The following is a 16,932-nucleotide window of genomic DNA, read 5'->3' as shown; positions in this document are numbered from 1 at the left end:
CATCCATCAAACTGATGTCTCTCCAATTTAGAGACAAGGATGTCGTGTGGGACAGTGTCGAACGCTTTACACAAGTCCAGGTAGATGACATCAACTGCTCTACCCCTGTCCATCAGTTCCGTAGCCCCATCATAGAAGGCCACCAAATTGGTCAGGCAGGATTTCCCCTTAGTGAAGCCATGCTGGCTGTCACCAAGCACCTTGTTGTTTTTCATGTGCCTTAGCATGCCTCCCAGGAGAATCTGGTCCAAGATTTTGCCAGGCACAGAGGTATAAAACACCTCATGACCTCGGCATCCAGTGACCAAAAGTACAGCAAATTAGCTTTATTTCTTGTCCAAAGAGTACATGAACTTCCAAAACTTCCATTAAAACTATTTAAACATCTTGACAGCATCTTGTCAGAGTTTAGAAGCAGCAAAGAACAGCCACATTGAAAAGCATTTAAAAAATACATTGCACAAAATCTGGGGTTTTTATGTTTTATTCTAAATATTCCTCTGCTTGCTACCTAATTGCTAATAAACAAGAGAATTTTGATCTTCACTGTGTAGCCTTATATATGAAAACAGATGTAGTGCAGGAGATCACTGGGCAACATTCCCATGCTCTCAGAATCCGTAAAGGCACATATACTCTTCATTTCCCCAGTTGGAAAGAACTCTCAGTTCCACTATTTGGAATGCATTTTGACCGTTCTCCTGGGAAAGGAAACAGCAAATGCACAAACCAAGAGTTAGGTGCCTGGTACAAGCAATTGAAAACACAAACATTCACAGCAGGCAACAAGCAATGCCGCAACAATACCCTTGATAAAGCATTTTCTGTATTGCTCCCCATTTCAGTTCATGAACATGCAGCTCCTCTACAAGAAGAATTCTCACCTGAGTGCATATGTATAGCCAGTGTTCTCTGGCAGACATTGGGGAGGAGTATACATGTGTAGATGTGAAAAGTCCATGTTGACTGTTTCAATCATACCGTAAAAGGTGAAAATAAAGTAATGCAACGACATAAAATTACATGAATCCAGTGTAAGAGCCCTTGCACTGTTCAGCCTGTGTTTGGAAGTACTGAAGTAAAGGAGCTACTCTTACCAGAAATACGGAGTGCTCAGCATTTCAGCTGTATGGCTGCTGGGGCTGGAGATCCCTTCTCAGTACTGCAGGAAGCTCAGTGTATTTCTGAGCACAACTTTCTTTATGATGTTGTTTTCTGCAATTTCCAAGTTCTCGGGAACATTACTGTAATATGAGCCAAGCTCTCATCACAACTGTCCTACAGTGCTTCCATAGGAACTGAGTCATGCAGCACCCAAAAAAACTAAGCTTGAAAACTAAAAGCCCCATGTAGCCAGGCTTTCAGAGATCTCTTTGCAATGACTTTTGCTTTGAAAGCAAAGCATGGGCTGTGCTGTGCACCAAAGCCTAACACAGAAGAAATCTGAGAAAGGTTTTATATAGAGTCAAATCATTTTACTCTACTACCTTTGAACACCATCCACTAAGCAGCAAGGGACTCCCCTTCATTTCACATCAGCCTGTAATGTTTTCTATGGGTTAATTTATTCCTGTCACAAACCCCACACTGAATACACACCCCAGCAGAAGAGCCAACTGCAAAGTGACTCCCATGGTTACAATTTTCCAGAGTGCCATCCAATTCTAAAACCACCCAACCAACACTGGTAAAACTTTCTCTGGAGCCTTTGAAAGGTATTACAGCTTTAGGGAGAATACGTAACAAGTGCTGCCACACTTTAACAAGTAAAAGCTCATTTGAGAACATAAAAAACAGGGACTAGAAAGCAAGCAATGATTCCCCGGTAATAAAAGTGGGAATGCAGCGAATGTCAAGATGAGGGATGTTGGTACCATCAGACAACACTTGCTTTAAATGGCAGCAAAATAGGTTTGTGGGATAGATACCTACAGAAGTTGAAAACTATGGTTAAGGCTGACCTGTTTCAACTGATTAATCCCAACAGAAAGATTTTGAAATCACCAGCTAGGGAAACCTCTGTTTAGTTTCCCCTGGAGCTGACCTTGACTGCTTCAACACCAAATTCCATCAATAAACCAAGTTTTTAACTGGCAACGCAGCAGCCGATCGAATGCCTCTGACATTATGCTGATGTGACTGCTAAAATCAGGTAACAGCAGAACTCAATCAGTCATTCCCATCTCAGCTTCCATAGATGATTTCCAAAGCAGATCTTTTACAATATCACACTTTCAAAACAAAACACAGAACAGCCAGGTTGACTTTTCTTACCTTTCCACAAGGTAATTGCTATTAACTGCTGTAGTTTTGGGTGTCCAAGTTCTCCTGATCCCCGGCTAGACCATTTTAGCGCTCTGGATATGAAAACCACTCTTTTGGGATAATTTGCATCCATTAAGCTGAACAAATTAGCCAAGTTTTCTGGAAGCAATAAGATTCACAAATACTTAATAGAAATAGGATGAGCTGCTGCTTCTAATGCATCTTTAAGATGTGACATTTACGTCCCAGTGCTACTGTGTCTTTAAGCTCCCTTAAGAGCCTCCAAAAGCCTCCTTAAAAAAAAAGAGCGACTTTGAACTTGAGCCACTTCTCATACATCCAGTCAATCCTGCATCTATCAGCCAGCAATACTGACATGACTCCACAGCCAAAAGCTGAGCCTCCAAGAAAGGAAACCAAATGTGGTTATGATTAATGTTTGGATGCTGACAAACACTTCTGCTTTATGTTCCAGTTTGGCATAATCCTTCTTTGTGCAGAAAGACTGAACCAAAGATAAACTAAAAGATCACAAAGCAATCACCCCAAACATCTACCACTGAGAATTCACCATTCACCCCTCACAATCTTGGAATAACACCCCAGCCTGGCCCAAACCACACACACAAAACCAGTTACGACTTACCTGGTTATGGCTGCAGAACAGCAAAGCCCTTGAATGCATTCCTTCTCTTGCTCCAGCACAAGCCGGCAGTGTGCACTTGCAGCCCAGAAATCTCCCAAGTGCTGGACTGCATCCCCAGCAGCGGGAGCATCAGGTAGAAGGAAACCATTCTCTCCCTCTACTCTGCTCTCGTGAGACCCCCACCTTCAATCCTGCATCCAGCCCTGGAGAAGAGTTCAACCCGGCAGCCTGTACAGTGACAGCACCAGTCCAGGAGGGAGACTCGCTCACTGGTGCTGGTCAGGCAGGAAGCGCAGTTTCCCACCCACTCCGTGGATCGCAGGCAGGGAGAAAAGATCTACAGGAGACAGGTTTATGGTAATCTTTCCTCGTCCACTTCTTGCCCTCCTCCACCCTCAAGTACCTCTGCATTCACGACTTTTGAAGCTCTGAGTCAGGATTTCAGGCTTAACACACAGCTCACGAGAGAACAGAGCAATGTTTTACAGGCCGGCGTTGTTTAAAGCGAGTAAGCACTGCCTGTCCCAGTTACAATTCCACAGATGAGATCACCTCCACCATGTTTACGTGTCTCGGGGAAACTGCTGACACTGAACACACATCTGATGGAGGACAGACAAGACTGTCCAGGACTACTCCCTGGCCTCAGTGCCTTTCCAGACAAGTTTCACTGCCTCATTACATCTTTTTGCCTACAAGGAAACCCTCTTCCTAGCTATGCAGCTCATCGCCTTCGCACTGACAGGAGCACCGCTCCTATCCCAAAACCTCGAAGCCTTTCACGCTCACCCGCCCCCTCACGGCAGTACCCGCCCCAGCCCGGCCCCACGACCCAATGAGAGAGCAGCACACGCAGATGGGCAGAAGCGGCGGCCAATGGCGGGCAGCAGCGGGGCCGAGTGCGTGGGGAGGCTCCGCAAGGCCGCGCGGGGCAGGGCCGTACCGGAACAGGAGCGTCCGGTACATCTGGTGCGCGTCGTTAACGGGCTCCCCTCTCGGGGCTGGAGCGCAGCTTCCCCTTCACGCGCTGAGCGCCGCCGCGGGTCCTGCCGCCGCCTTGCCGACACAACAACGGAGCAACCCCAGCGGGTGGAAACCGCCCGCACCTGCAAAGCGTCCGGCAACGGCCGGCCCGGGCTTCGCTTCGCTCAGGTCAGGGCGGGCCAGGCAGCGCCAGGGACACCGAAGGAAACGCTGCAGGGTAAGCAGGGGGTGGGAGGCCGTGGGGACACCCCGCTCCTCGCCCCAACACGCTACAGGGGGCATCAGAAGGAAGAGGCCGCACTGTATGGGGAAACGAGCCAGGGGCATTCCTTCAGTGTTACAACCCCTCATGGCCTCGGTTCATCCAGTGACCAAAACTACAGCGAAACAGCTTTATTTCTTGTCCAAAGAGTACATGCACTTTCAAAAATTAAAACTCTTTATTTAAACATTTTGATAGCATCTTGTCACAGTTTAGAAGCAGCAAAGAACAACGGACATGTTGAAAAGCATTTACAAAAATACATTGCACAAAATCCTATCTTACTTTTTTTTTCTTTGAAAAATAAGTTAGTGTTATCCAAAATATTCCTACATCAGCTACCTAATTTCTACTTAAACAGGGGAATTCAAATCTTATATAACCTATAACATGAAAACACCTGGGTTTAATGGTAACTTATGAGTTCTGGTTCTAGCTCAAGTGAAAAAAAAAAACAAAATAGAGAACAAAACATACAAGAACCCCAACCCCAGCTGTAGTGTAGATCACTGGGCGATATTCCCGTGCACTCGGAATCTGTAAAGGCACGTATACTCTTCATTTCCCCAGTTGGAAAGAACTCTCAGTTCCACTATTTGGAATGCATTTTGACCGTTCTCCTGGGAAAGGAAACAGCAAATGCACAAACCAAGAGTTAGGTACAAGCAGGTGACAACTGCAACTCCTCAAGTTGCTTTCTTAAGATTGCTGCAACTACCCACTGTCGTTACTAACCAGGTCATGCCTGGGGAACTTCCTGCCACTTTGGAGAGGACCTTCCCTGCCTTACAACCACTTATTTGTGAAGGGAGTCAGGACAAGCATGAAGCCGACACTTCCTGTGCTCAGCATCTTCACACCATTTGTGTCCAGACAGCACAAAGCTTTCTTCTCTCACGTATTTAGACCAGAGGTTTTGAGGCAGGCAGGTGGGTACTTCCTGCCTCAGTTTCTACAGTGTCCAACAGAACACAAGGCCACCTTCCTTCACTACTCACTGTGCACTACCATAGCAAACAGGAGCCTTTTTCTCCCAAAGCTTTAAATCCTGTCATCCAGACTTACCATCACTGGAAACATCTGCAGTGGTTCCCCTTCTTGATCATACTCATAATGCCCTAGAAGCGTGCCACTTTCTTGATATTCATCTTCTAGACCCTGTAACAACAAGATTTTTGCTTCCATCAAATTTGCTATCTAACCAAAACCAGAAGCATGTCTACATAACTGAGTTTCAACAGACAGCACTCAGAAATCGATCAAACCAGGATCAGAATGTTTCCCGTGTAGCTCAATGCCTGTTCAGGCATGGCTCTGCATTTAAATTCCCTGCACTGCAAATACCTGTGCTATGTTTCTATGTTTTCACTGTCAAACCTCTTCATTTCCATGACAAACCCACTATCACAGTGTATAACAGAAAGTGCTCAGGACAAACCAGAATGAGAAAAGATGCATTAAGTTTACAAACAGGACTGAAGTGAAGATTCAGATGCTTGCATATGCTGTTTAAGCATTTGAAGGAGCTAGACAAAAAGTTCTCAGCTATCACAACTATCCTCTGATGTAGCCTGTGGTGTTCACTCTAAAATCATGCCTATGCAACTGTGGTGCTAGTTAAAATCCATTTTAAAAAATCATGGATTCTTTACATCATGGATAAGGTGAAAAGCCAGAACTGCAGGGGAGAGGGGGAAGGATAGAACAATCCAACTGTATGAAAGAACTACATTCTCTGATGTATTAAAGAATTTAAAACCCATCATCTCCCTCCAAAAGTGTTTACTACTGGAGAAGGTAAGAGAAAAAATAAAATTAGTTGTAACATTTTCTGTATCTGATTTCAGGCTCATTAAAGATTAGAAGCCATTTGAAGAGCAGTGACTGGAACAGTTTATCTCCTTAGCTGCCCTCCCTCAAGTCATTACTTTCCAAGATAAGCAACAGATATTCTTTATGCACACAAACATCACCTGAAGCTCAGAGGCACACTTACATATACTAAAAATTTCCTAGGAGCACTGGTGATAGTTCCTGTTGGTGAAAGGGTCTTTGGTATGTGTTCCAGTGTAAAGGCAGTTGGATAGATCCTCACTGAAAGTCTGATGACAAGATGCCCCTGTGATCCTTTAAAAGCCCAGCAGTTTCCTGGATACACGTCCGGCTAGACAGGAGGAAGGGAAAGAACAAGGTGGGAGACAACAACAGCAAAATAACCACAAGCTTTTTGTAATGGCTTTATTTGGAGTAAGACTTGTAATGAATTTGGAATTATGAGGGACAGCCTTAGTAAGTGGCAGAACAGAATGTATTTGGTAGAACTCTTCAGGAAGACAGTCTATCACAGTATGCTAGAGATTGGAAGAGACCTCAAAAGATCATCTAGTCCAATCCCCCTGCCAGAGCAGGAACACCTAGATAACGTTACACAGGAATGTGTCCAGGCGGGTTTTGAATGTCTCCAGAGAAGGAGACTCCACAACCTCCCTGGGCAGCCTGTTCCAGTGTTCTGTCACCTTCACTGGGAAGAAGTTTCTTCTCAAGTTTAAGTGGAACCTCTTGTGTTCCAGCTTGTACCCATTACCACTTGTCCTATCATTGTTTGCCCCTGAGTAGAGCCTGGCTCCATCCTCGTGACACTCCCCCTTTATATGTTTATAGACACTAATAAGGTCACCCCTCAGTCTCCTCCAAACTATAGAGACCCAGCTCCCTCAGTCTTTCCTCATAAGGGAGATGCTCCACTCCCTTAATCATCTTTGTTGCCCTTCGCTGGACTCTCTCCAGCAGCTCCCTGTCCTTCTTGAGCTGAGGGACCCAGAACTGGACACAATATTCCAGATGCGGTCTCACCAGGGCAGAGTAGAGGGGAAGGAGGACCTCTCTAGACCTACTAACCACCCCCCTTTTAACACACCCCAGGATGCCATTGGCTGCCTTGGCCATAAGGGCACAGGTTGGCTCATGGTCATCCTGTCATCCACTAGGACCCCCAGGTCCCTCTCCCCTACACTGCTCTCTAACAGGTCGTTCCCCAACCTATACTGGAACCTGGGGTTGTTCCTGCCCACATGCAGGACTCTACACTTTCCCTTGTTATATTTTATCAAGTTATTCCCTGCCTAGCTCTCCAGCATGTCCAGGTCTCACTGGATGGCAGCACAGCCTTCTGGCGTGTCAGCCACTCCTCCCAGCTTAGTGTACTATCAGCAAGTTTGCTGATGACACTCAATTCCCTCATCTAAATCGTTGATGAATATATTAAATAATACCGGTCCCAGTACTGACCCTTGAGGCACTCCACTAGATACAGGCCTCCAACTAGACTCCGCCCCATAGACTACAACTCTCTGGCTTCTCTCTTTCAGCCAGTTCACAGTCCAACCTCACTACCTGATCATCCAGACCACACTTCCTCAATTTAGCCGTAAGGATGCTGTGGGAGACTGTGTCAAATGCTTTGCTGAAGTCAAGGTAGACCACATCCACCGCTCTGCCATCATCCATCCACCGTGTTATTTCCTCATAAAATGCTATGAGATTGGTCAAACATGACTTCCCCTTGGTGAAGCCATGTTGACTGCCCCTCATAACCCTCTTATCCTTGATATGCCTTAAGATGTCACCAAGGATAAGGTGTTCCATCACTTTCCCAGGGATGGAGGTGAGGCTGACTGGTCTATAGTTACCCGGGTCCTCCTTCTTGCCCTTTTTGAAGACTGGAGTGACATTTGCTTTCCTCCAGTCCTCAGGCACCTCTCCCGTTTCCCAAGACTTGGTAAAGATGATGGAGAGTGGTCTAGCAATGACTTCCGCCAGTTCCCTCAGCACCCGCGGGTGCATCCCATCTGGACCCATGGATTTATGGATGTCCAGATTGCTCAGCTGGTCTCTAACCCATTCCTCATCAACTAAGGCAAACCGCTCTGTTGACCTGACTTCATCTGAGGTCTCAGGGGTAAAGGACTGTTCAGGACTGCCTCCGGCAGAGTAGACAGAGACAAAGACGGCATTCAGTAACTCTGCCATCTCTGTATCTTCTGTCACCAGGGCACCCATCCCGTTCATCAGTGGGCCTACATTGCCTCTGGTGTTAGTTTTATCTGCCATGTATTTGAAAAAGCTCTTTTTGCTGTCCTTGACCCCTCTTGCCAGATTTAATTCTGAGGAGGCCTTAGTCATCCTAGCTGCCTTCCTCCATCCTCTAGCAGCAGCCTTATATTCCTCCCAAGTGGTCAGCCCCTCCTTCCATGACCTGTAAACTCTCCTCTTCCACTTGAGCATACCCAGCAATTCCCTGTTTAGCCACGCAGGTCTCCTGACCCTCTTCCTTGACTTCCTACGTGTCGGGATGCTCTGATCTTGAGCTCGGAAAAAGCAGTCCTTGAATGTCAACCAACTATCTTGGGCCCCTTTACCTTCAAGCAGCCCTGCCCATGGGATTTCCCCTAGCAATTGCTTGAAAAGGCCAAAGTTTGCCCTGCTAAAGTCCAGGGTTGCAATTCTACTTGGTATTCTACTAGTCCTACCACACAAGATCCTGAATTCCACCATCTCGTGGTCGCTGCAACCAAGGCAGCCCTCAACCCTTACTGCTTCAACCAGATCCTCCTTGTTAGTGAGGATGAGATCCAGCAGCGCTCCTCTCCTGGTCGGCTCATCCACCATTTGCAGGAGGAAGTTATCATCCATACACTGGAGGAACCTCCTGGAGTGTGGCTGGGTTGCTGAGTGGTCCTTCCAGCAAACATCACGGAAGTTAAAACCCCCCTCGACGACCACGGCCTGTGACTATGAGGCTGCTCTCAGCTGCCTCCAGAAGGCCTCATCAACTTCGTCACCCTGATCTGGTGGCCTCTAACAGACACCCACAACAGTATCCCCCCTGCCAGCCTGCCCCTTAACTCACCCACAGACTCTCAAATCGCTCGTCATCTGTCCCTGAACAGAACTCAGTGCATTGTAGTTGCTCCCGTACATAAAGAGTGACCCCACCACCCTTCCTGGCTGGCCTGTCTTTCCTGAAAAGGACATAGCCCTCCATGACTATATTCCAGTCATGTGAGCTGTCCCACCACGTCTCTGTAATTGCCACCAGATCATAATCTCCTGACTTAACACAGGTTTCTAACTCCTCCTGCTTATTTCCCATGCTGCGCGCATTGGTGTACAGACATTCCAGGGAGCGAGCTGAGCACACCGATTTCACCCTAGGATTATAGGAGGCCTCCCAGTCTTCATCAATTCTGGAGTGCTGCCCCACTGGGGCAAGCCCAGCTACAACCCCGTCCCCCTTCGAATCTAGTTTAAAGCTCTCCAAATGAGCCCTGCTAATTCGTGCCCCAGCATCCTTTTGCCTCTGTGAGATAAACCTTTCCCGCTTGTCATTGTCCAGAATGGTGCCCTATAAAACCAGCCGTTATCAAAGAATCCAAAGCCCTGCCTGCAGCACCAGTCTCGAAGCCAATCGTTTATGCACTGAATCTTCCCATTCCTTCCCACATCATCAGTGGAAGATGGAAGGAGTGAGGAGAAGATCACTTGAGCCCCAGATTCTTTCACCATCCGCCCCAATGCGCTGTAGTCTTTCTTCATCCCCCGCAGACTGCGGGAAGCAGCTTCCTCCCCACCTGTCTGGAAGATCAGCAGCGGGTAGTAGTCTGTCGGGTGCACCAGGCTGGGGAGCGCCCTGGTGATATCCCTGATCCGGGCTCCAGGCAGACTACACACTTCCCTATGATGAGGGTCAACTCTGCATATCGGGCCCTCTGTTCCTCTCAGAAGGGAATCCCCTACTACAATGACCCTTCTTTCTTTCTTATCAGAGGCAGTCTTGAGGTGCAAAGTCGACCGCCTTTTCCTATGTGGCCTTGTAGGCTGGCCTTGCACCACATCCTCACCTACCTCTCCTTCAAGATCCAGGGCCTCGAACCTATTACGGAGGGACACCTGGGGAAGCAGGGCAGGAAGGGAGGAGGGTTGCCCACAACGCCGAACTGGAACTCGCTTCCAACCCTCATCGTCTTTTTGGTCCCCTACCTCTGCGCAACAGCTACAGGGCAGGGGCTGTCTTGGGCCATCCCCCTCTGTCTGAGAGGGCAGGGGGTCCATCCCCTTTTGGGGGGGTACCTCCCTGAAACTGTTCCAACTGGCACGCCAGGGAGTTACTCCACCAGTCGATCTCCCTTTCACACTCCCTGATGGTCCTCAGCGTCTCAACCTCCTCCTTAAGTTTTGCCACCAGGCTAAGCAGATGTTCTACCTGCTCACGCAGGTGGAATGCTGTCCTCCCTCCCCCGGCAGCAGCAGGCTCTGGCACTCCCTGCATCCAGAGACCTGAACAGCCACGGTTTGGGACGGGGTCTCTGTCTGAGTTGCTGCAGTCTTCTTACTGCAAGCTCTCTTTCTGGAGGCAACCATATTGGTCCGCAGTCTGGGACACCAGCAACAGGGTCAGCAACACGACCTGCTTTTTCCTCCCTGCGCCTGGTGGGCAGCGACACTCGCTGCCCTCTCAGAGGCTCTTTCAAGGCAAGGGGCAGGGGGTGGTTGCCGTCACCGTGGGAACGCCCCCCGCCACATCAGCTGCTCTCTTGCCAAGGGCTGCTGGGGCTTCAGGGATCGGGAGATGTCGGAATCGCGATGCCTCTGCTCTATCCCCTCTGATTTTCCTAATCTCTGTTGAACCTCGCGGTTGCTGAAGTGTGCCGGCTGCGGCTCAGGCTGGGCTAGCTCCGATCAGCTGACTGATCCACCGGAACCACCAGCAGTGCTTAAGACCATGTTGAGATTACTTCTTAACGGGAACCCTCCTAGTGCTCGCACTCTGCGCAAGTCCAATACACTGCCCAAGCTTCCTATGAAGGTCTTAGTTTTGCTGGAGTAGGACTTCAGCAGTGCTCAGGAACCACCCGAAGAATCCCACTCTTGGGAACATAGCTCAAAGTACCCATGTCCCCCCGGATATTACAAACAGAAACATCAAGCATCTAAAAACAACATAACGGAATAACATTGCTGAATTTGTTTACTCAGCCTTTTATTACCTGAATCACTGCTCTGGGAGACTGAGTGACATGCCATAGAGGAATTCCAAAGAGGCTAACCACTGCTGCTCTGGCATCGTAGGTTTCAGAACAGCGAGTACTCAGAATGCTGCCACCTAAGAAGAGATTTATCAGGTTAGCAGAAATAATTACGCATTTCTCCTCAAGGCAGAGATACGTACAAAGCTTGATGAATATACCAGTTATTTTCCTCAGAGAAAAAACTATCAAAGATATTCATAAAATCACAGAATTGTGGGAGCTGGAAGGACCTTAAATCTGACCCAGTTCCAATCCCCTGCCATGGGCAGGGACACCTTCCACTAGACCAGATTGCTCCAAGCCTTGTCCAACCTGGCCTTGAACACTGCCAGGCATGGGGCTGCCACAGCTTCTCTGTACACCCTGTGCCAGGGTCTCACCGTCCTCACAGTAAATAATTTCTTCCTAATATCTAATAGCAATCTACCGTCTTTCAGTTTTAAACCATAGAGTATAAAAAATTTCTGGGGATACAAATAAATTATATGACGTAAAATGTTATTTTAAGCACATGTGAAAAGGTTTTTCATTTAGGAGGGCTGAAAACCACACTATTTTTCCCTAGTGACTTCAGTGGTATATCCATCCCACCCCCTCCCTGTGCTTCTCGATTACCTCCAGCTGCATACATGCTGAAAAGAACTGTAATATCTAGTGTATATATATATATAACTATTATAATTAAGCATGCATACCTAGGCTGATATATAAACCTGTAAACAACAGGCATAGACTGCAGTAGACTGATGAACAGGCAACACACAAGGATGCTCTACTAACCTTTAGCCTTCATTATAAGATTTTTCAGTAAACACTGTACGTAACATGAATAGTAGAAATGGTGTACCCTCTACTTTTTACCTCCAGATTCCAAGGCAAAATCCACCAGGCCAGTCCTGTCTTGAGAGTAGAGTTTCAGTGCATTGTTTACAATAATCTGTACTTGCTAAATGTGCACACACAGAAGAAGAGAATGGAAAGAGAAAGATTTTAATAACATCAAAAGTTGTGTTCTTTTCCACAACTTCCCATGACCCGGACCTGCATTTTTCGGTATAGTTGCTTCTGGGGATTCTTCAGTTTTCAAGGTAACATAAATTGAAAACACAAACATTCACAGCAGGCATCAAGCAATGCTGTAAGAATACCCTTGATAAAGCATTTTCTGTACCTCTCCCAGTTTCAGATCATGTTCCTGACATCTCTTAAAAATCACATTTCTAGTGACAGTCATGCTCCACAAAATGCCTAGGAAAGGGCTTTTTACAGTTTTAGTTCGACATTTCAGAACCTAAACTTACTCACCTCTTCTGTGATTCCAGAGATCCCTGCGTTGGTCACAGCATTCGTTACGACTTCAGGTGTTAGTTTTTGTTTTGTAGCAGACATTTGGAGATTAATATCCTTGAGGATCCGCATCTCCAGATCCCGCAGCTCAGCCTGATGATCACTTTTACTCACAAAATTGGATGTAAGCCATTGGAGGAGTGTTTCAGGAAAATCTTGTTGTCCATCACCAAAAAGCATCAGCTTCACAGATTCTTTAACCTGTGCATCTACCTAGCAGAAGCCATTAACAATTATAATAGAAATTACTAGTCTTTATAAGCCATTAAGTAATACTGTATAGAACAGGCACATGTGAAATCAATACATACATTCAGAACATAATTCAAGCTTTCACATGTGTTTTAACTACGCTGACTTACGCTAGAATAACAGACCCATCAGGTGTGCAGAGGAACCTATGGGAGATGTGGATGCTTCATTTGTTTGGTGAACAAGGCACAAACAACAAAGCCCAGGCAAACCCTGCAGTTTAAATCAGCAGCTGAGCAGCTCTTCGAACTAGAGAAAGTTGACTGTAATAGTTCAAAGGCAGCACTGTGGCCACTTTAAAGGGAGCAGTACACTTGTTTAGGACTAGTTCATAAAGTCACTTAATCACTCCCTAATGGGATGCATCCATTCCACACACAACAGCTACATCATTTTGAGTGTTAGCACAAGACGGTATTTCAGTCCAAATTGTTAATCCAGTGTCAATACCTACTGTTGTATGCACTGCGCTACATCCTACTCAGACCATGTAACAGGTTCCTAAAGAACTTGAGCATGATCTTTTAAAACAACTGTCAGATAACAAACTGAACTTGCTTTTACGCAAGTTTCTCTTCCACCTTTGCATGTGTTAGGAAACACATCAGTAAGAACAGCAAAGTACTGTACACGGAACTGCTGCTACGTCAAATATTCAATGCAAAAACCCTGCCATTGTGGAAACAATCCATAACCTCCTGTCTATGTTATGCAGTCATCGAAAAAAAGCCCACAGCACTGCTACCATTCTTTAAAATGAATCTTACCCCCATATTACTGATTGCAGTACCTTCCAAGAGTGAGTGAACAAAATCAAGCAGTACCAAGTTTTACTGGGACAGCTACAGAAGTTACAGAACTTACTTTTCCGTGAATGGCATCTATTTTCCCACAGCTCGTCTTCACACTTTCCATAGTTGACACTTCTGATTTTATCTGGGACAACTCTAGTTCTAGCTCTTTAACTCTGGCCAAAATTTGACTCTGCGCATCAATCTCTCTGACAAAAGTAAGGAGGCAGTGATTAGGAAAGATGAGTTTGAATCATTCCACCACATTCCAAAGGTGTGAGAACAGACTCGTCTAATACAAAGTTCAGTTATTCACCATGAGCGACACTGCGAGCTTGCAGTTCCTTGAGCATGTTATTTAAGGCATACTTAGGATTGATATACTCAAAGAAAAGAATGTTTTAAGTTGCAGACAAATCCAGCAGCGATGACTTAAATTTACTTCAACCAGAATAACTTCAGAGGCAGGTGTCAAGGTGACCTTAAGTAGCAGGTCACATAGGACCAATATAGGTCAGTGTTCATTGCATTCTATGGAAGAAGGGATCAGCCATCATTCCAAAGCCATTTTACATTTCGATCTAATTTAAAGGGAGATTAAGCAAATATGTGTTTCTTTTTCTCTTCCCAATGGGAAAACTGCTTAATGAAATGCTGCTGGTTTTATCCTGGTATTTCTTGAGTGTAAAGTAGGACAGCTGACAAATGAAAAACAAAGATGAAGGTTAAAACTGATACAATTCAAGAGTTTAAATACAAGGCCTAACAAAAACAGCTACTATGCACTTGTGGAAAAGATCTCATGGATTTAGAAGAGGATGAGAAGTCACTTGTTTTCCTCTCCTATATAAACAGCTTTTTCTAGTCAATAATGTACCTGCAGAATTGCTCACCCACTGGGAGTGGGCCTTGTGCTGATGTTCAGCATCACAATTAAAGCTGACTGTAAGAGAGAAGTACTCTTGCCGACAATACAAACTCTTAAGGCCAGTTAACTGACACAAAGAAAAGGATTGCTGTCTTCCAAAGGAGAACATGCATATCACCATCAATGAGCATCAGGACTGAAAGAGAAAAATGCATCTGCAAAATGCTTGTACCTTGCTTTGGCTACCTCCAGGTGCTTCTGGATGCCCTAAAAAATACCAAAGTTAGTTTTAACAGATACAAAGAACGAAGACAAAGAATGCTAAATGAAAATTACACTTATGTTTGTGCCTCTGTAGAGTAAGATTTTATTTCAAAGAGAACCTGCCTCAGTGGCCAAGTGAATAAGTTCACTCTTTGGACTGAAACCCCCTCCAAGAAGGGGGAAGAAGAATACAAGTTTTGAGAATTCAAGACTGCAATAGCTGGAGTAAAGCAAACTGGGCTTTGGGATAGCCAACAAGGGAAAACAACCTTAGTCTACTTTATCCATGTTACAATTGCAACTAATTTCAATACCTTAGATTCAGCTGAGAGTTTTTCAAGAAGGTCTTCCAGCTTCAGAATGCGCAGCTCATGTTCTTGATGTAAAGCCAGGAAGTCAGTCTTAAAAAACAGAGAAAAACAAAGGTGGTGTGTTTTCTTCTCAAATACAAATAGCGCAATTGAGATTTTCTAAAAAGAATAATTTTTATTTCACTTTGTAAGCACTTTATCCTCAGGGACAGTGAGAAATTACAGAATTTGTAATAAATATGAAGGCCTGATCTAGCAGCTCTAGAGGTTATACAAAGGGAAGTTTACCAGAAAACCTCTTCTTTATTACCAGTCCTTCTTTCTCTGTCTGAAAAGAGGATCCACCTGCTCTTCAACAATGCAAGATTCTACTTTAGAGCCCCTGTCTGGAATTAATTCTTTTTCAGCAATAACAAAGGAGGAACAAATGCCAGTGACTACTCCCTGGCATTTACTACTGATCAGTTAGCTCTGTAACAGAGAAAGAATCCTCAAGTCAAACTGCGAAACATCTGCGTAATTAAATCAGAATACTTGATCAGTATTAGAAAATATCAATAACTGATTATCTTACCGTTTTCTCTGCTTCCATGTCTTTAAGATGTTGACCAATCACATTTTTTATTAATTTTAGTGTTTCACTTTTGTTGCTCATCTGGGCAACCTGATCTTGAAGATTATGGACCAGAAACATCAATTTATTATATTCTTCTTCATTCTGATGGCACTTGTCAGACACAAAGGCCATTTGCTTTTCCAGCTCACTTAGGTAAGTAGAATCAAAGATGCTTATGGTATCCTAAGGTATAAAGAGATTTTCATTTTGTTTAACGTATAAAAATCATGACATTTATTTACATTACTTGTGTATTGAGTAGTTATTGCAAAATACTGAAGGCTTGGGAGTTAAGAAGTCTTAAAAGATACTGGAGTTCTTCCTTACCTTTGGAGGTTGAACAGAGTTCATAGAATCATCCTGCCGTTCATGAACATGGTCACGTATTCCCTGCAACCTATCATGTCTTGTCCAGTTCAATGAAGGTAATAATGAAATGAAGTCATTAAACCCCCAGAACCATACACCTAGATTCAAAAGAAAAAGTAAAAACAATGTTATAAAAAAATTCTCCCTTAAGACTGCTTATGACTTTCTTCCTTAAGGACATAAGCTACCTTAACTTCACATGATGGATGTCACACAACAGACACTACTCCAGTCTAAATAATCAGCTTTAAAATTGTTAAGTCAAGCACTCAAGAATATTAGGGAACATCCACCAGTACCACTCACGCAGTTGGAAGGCACGCAGCTTGCACTTCTGTGTCATGATAGAACTTTAACCTCTACTACTGCATCCCTGGGACCTAGATGCCATTTACTGATGAAGACTGGCCATACTCACTAAAGGCAGATATAAACATTGCTTTTTACATCAATAGAAAATATCTTGCCTCCTACCCTACTTACTACATACCACATTGCATAACACTGAATACAAGTTGGAAAAAACTTAGGCTCCCATGGGAACGACTGAGCATTTTGCAAAGATTACACCTATTCTTGCAGTATCTTAGTGAGAAGAAGCAGCATTTTCTACACAGGGTAACTTGTTCCCACTAATACAGAGGAGTTTGAATGCCCACTGTAAAATTCTGACAAAGTTTCTCTTGGGACAAAAGCAGCTACACTTAATTTAGGGCGTGCAAAGACAGGAACCAGCTTTTCAGAAATAGCCCAGCACTTCTGGTCAGTATTTTGAGCTTCTTGAATTCATACAAAATAGACAGCTTGTCTGAAACATTGACACGTAACCAGCCTAAATAGCAGTATTTTAAGCAACTCAAGCATGGTCT

At 45.0% G+C, this 16,932-nt stretch overlaps 1 protein-coding gene across 10 annotated transcripts in view; it reads right to left on the bottom strand.

Annotated features, from left to right (window-relative positions):
- Window positions 1-4,316: 4,316 nt before the first annotated feature.
- The window catches only part of SUN1 (Sad1 and UNC84 domain containing 1), a 37,981-nt gene continuing 25,365 nt past the window's right edge, over window positions 4,317-16,932 (bottom strand). For all 10 annotated transcript variants that reach the window (XM_061473269.1, XM_061473268.1, XM_061473272.1 and 7 more), the window contains 11 exons: window positions 16,022-16,161; window positions 15,653-15,877; window positions 15,082-15,168; window positions 14,736-14,770; window positions 13,709-13,844; window positions 12,551-12,805; window positions 12,107-12,191; window positions 11,204-11,319; window positions 6,154-6,321; window positions 5,223-5,315; window positions 4,317-4,777 (listed from right to left, as the gene is read on the bottom strand). In XM_061473269.1, the coding sequence (XP_061329253.1) occupies window positions 4,664-4,777; window positions 5,223-5,315; window positions 6,154-6,321; window positions 11,204-11,319; window positions 12,107-12,191; window positions 12,551-12,805; window positions 13,709-13,844; window positions 14,736-14,770; window positions 15,082-15,168; window positions 15,653-15,877; window positions 16,022-16,161 (1,454 nt within the window). In that variant the 3' untranslated portion in view covers window positions 4,317-4,663. The remainder of the gene's footprint in view (window positions 4,778-5,222; window positions 5,316-6,153; window positions 6,322-11,203; window positions 11,320-12,106; window positions 12,192-12,550; window positions 12,806-13,708; window positions 13,845-14,735; window positions 14,771-15,081; window positions 15,169-15,652; window positions 15,878-16,021; window positions 16,162-16,932) is intronic.

The sequence above is a fragment of the Pezoporus flaviventris genome, unplaced genomic scaffold (genome assembly GCF_033815535.1).
Source record: "Pezoporus flaviventris isolate CSIRO_AGI_PZ_B2104156 unplaced genomic scaffold, CSIRO_AGI_Pfla_v1 ptg000078l, whole genome shotgun sequence".
NCBI lineage: Eukaryota > Metazoa > Chordata > Aves > Psittaciformes > Psittacidae > Pezoporus > Pezoporus flaviventris.
The sequence above is the reverse complement of the archived record's forward strand: the minus strand, read 5'-3'. Positions and strand labels throughout refer to the sequence as shown.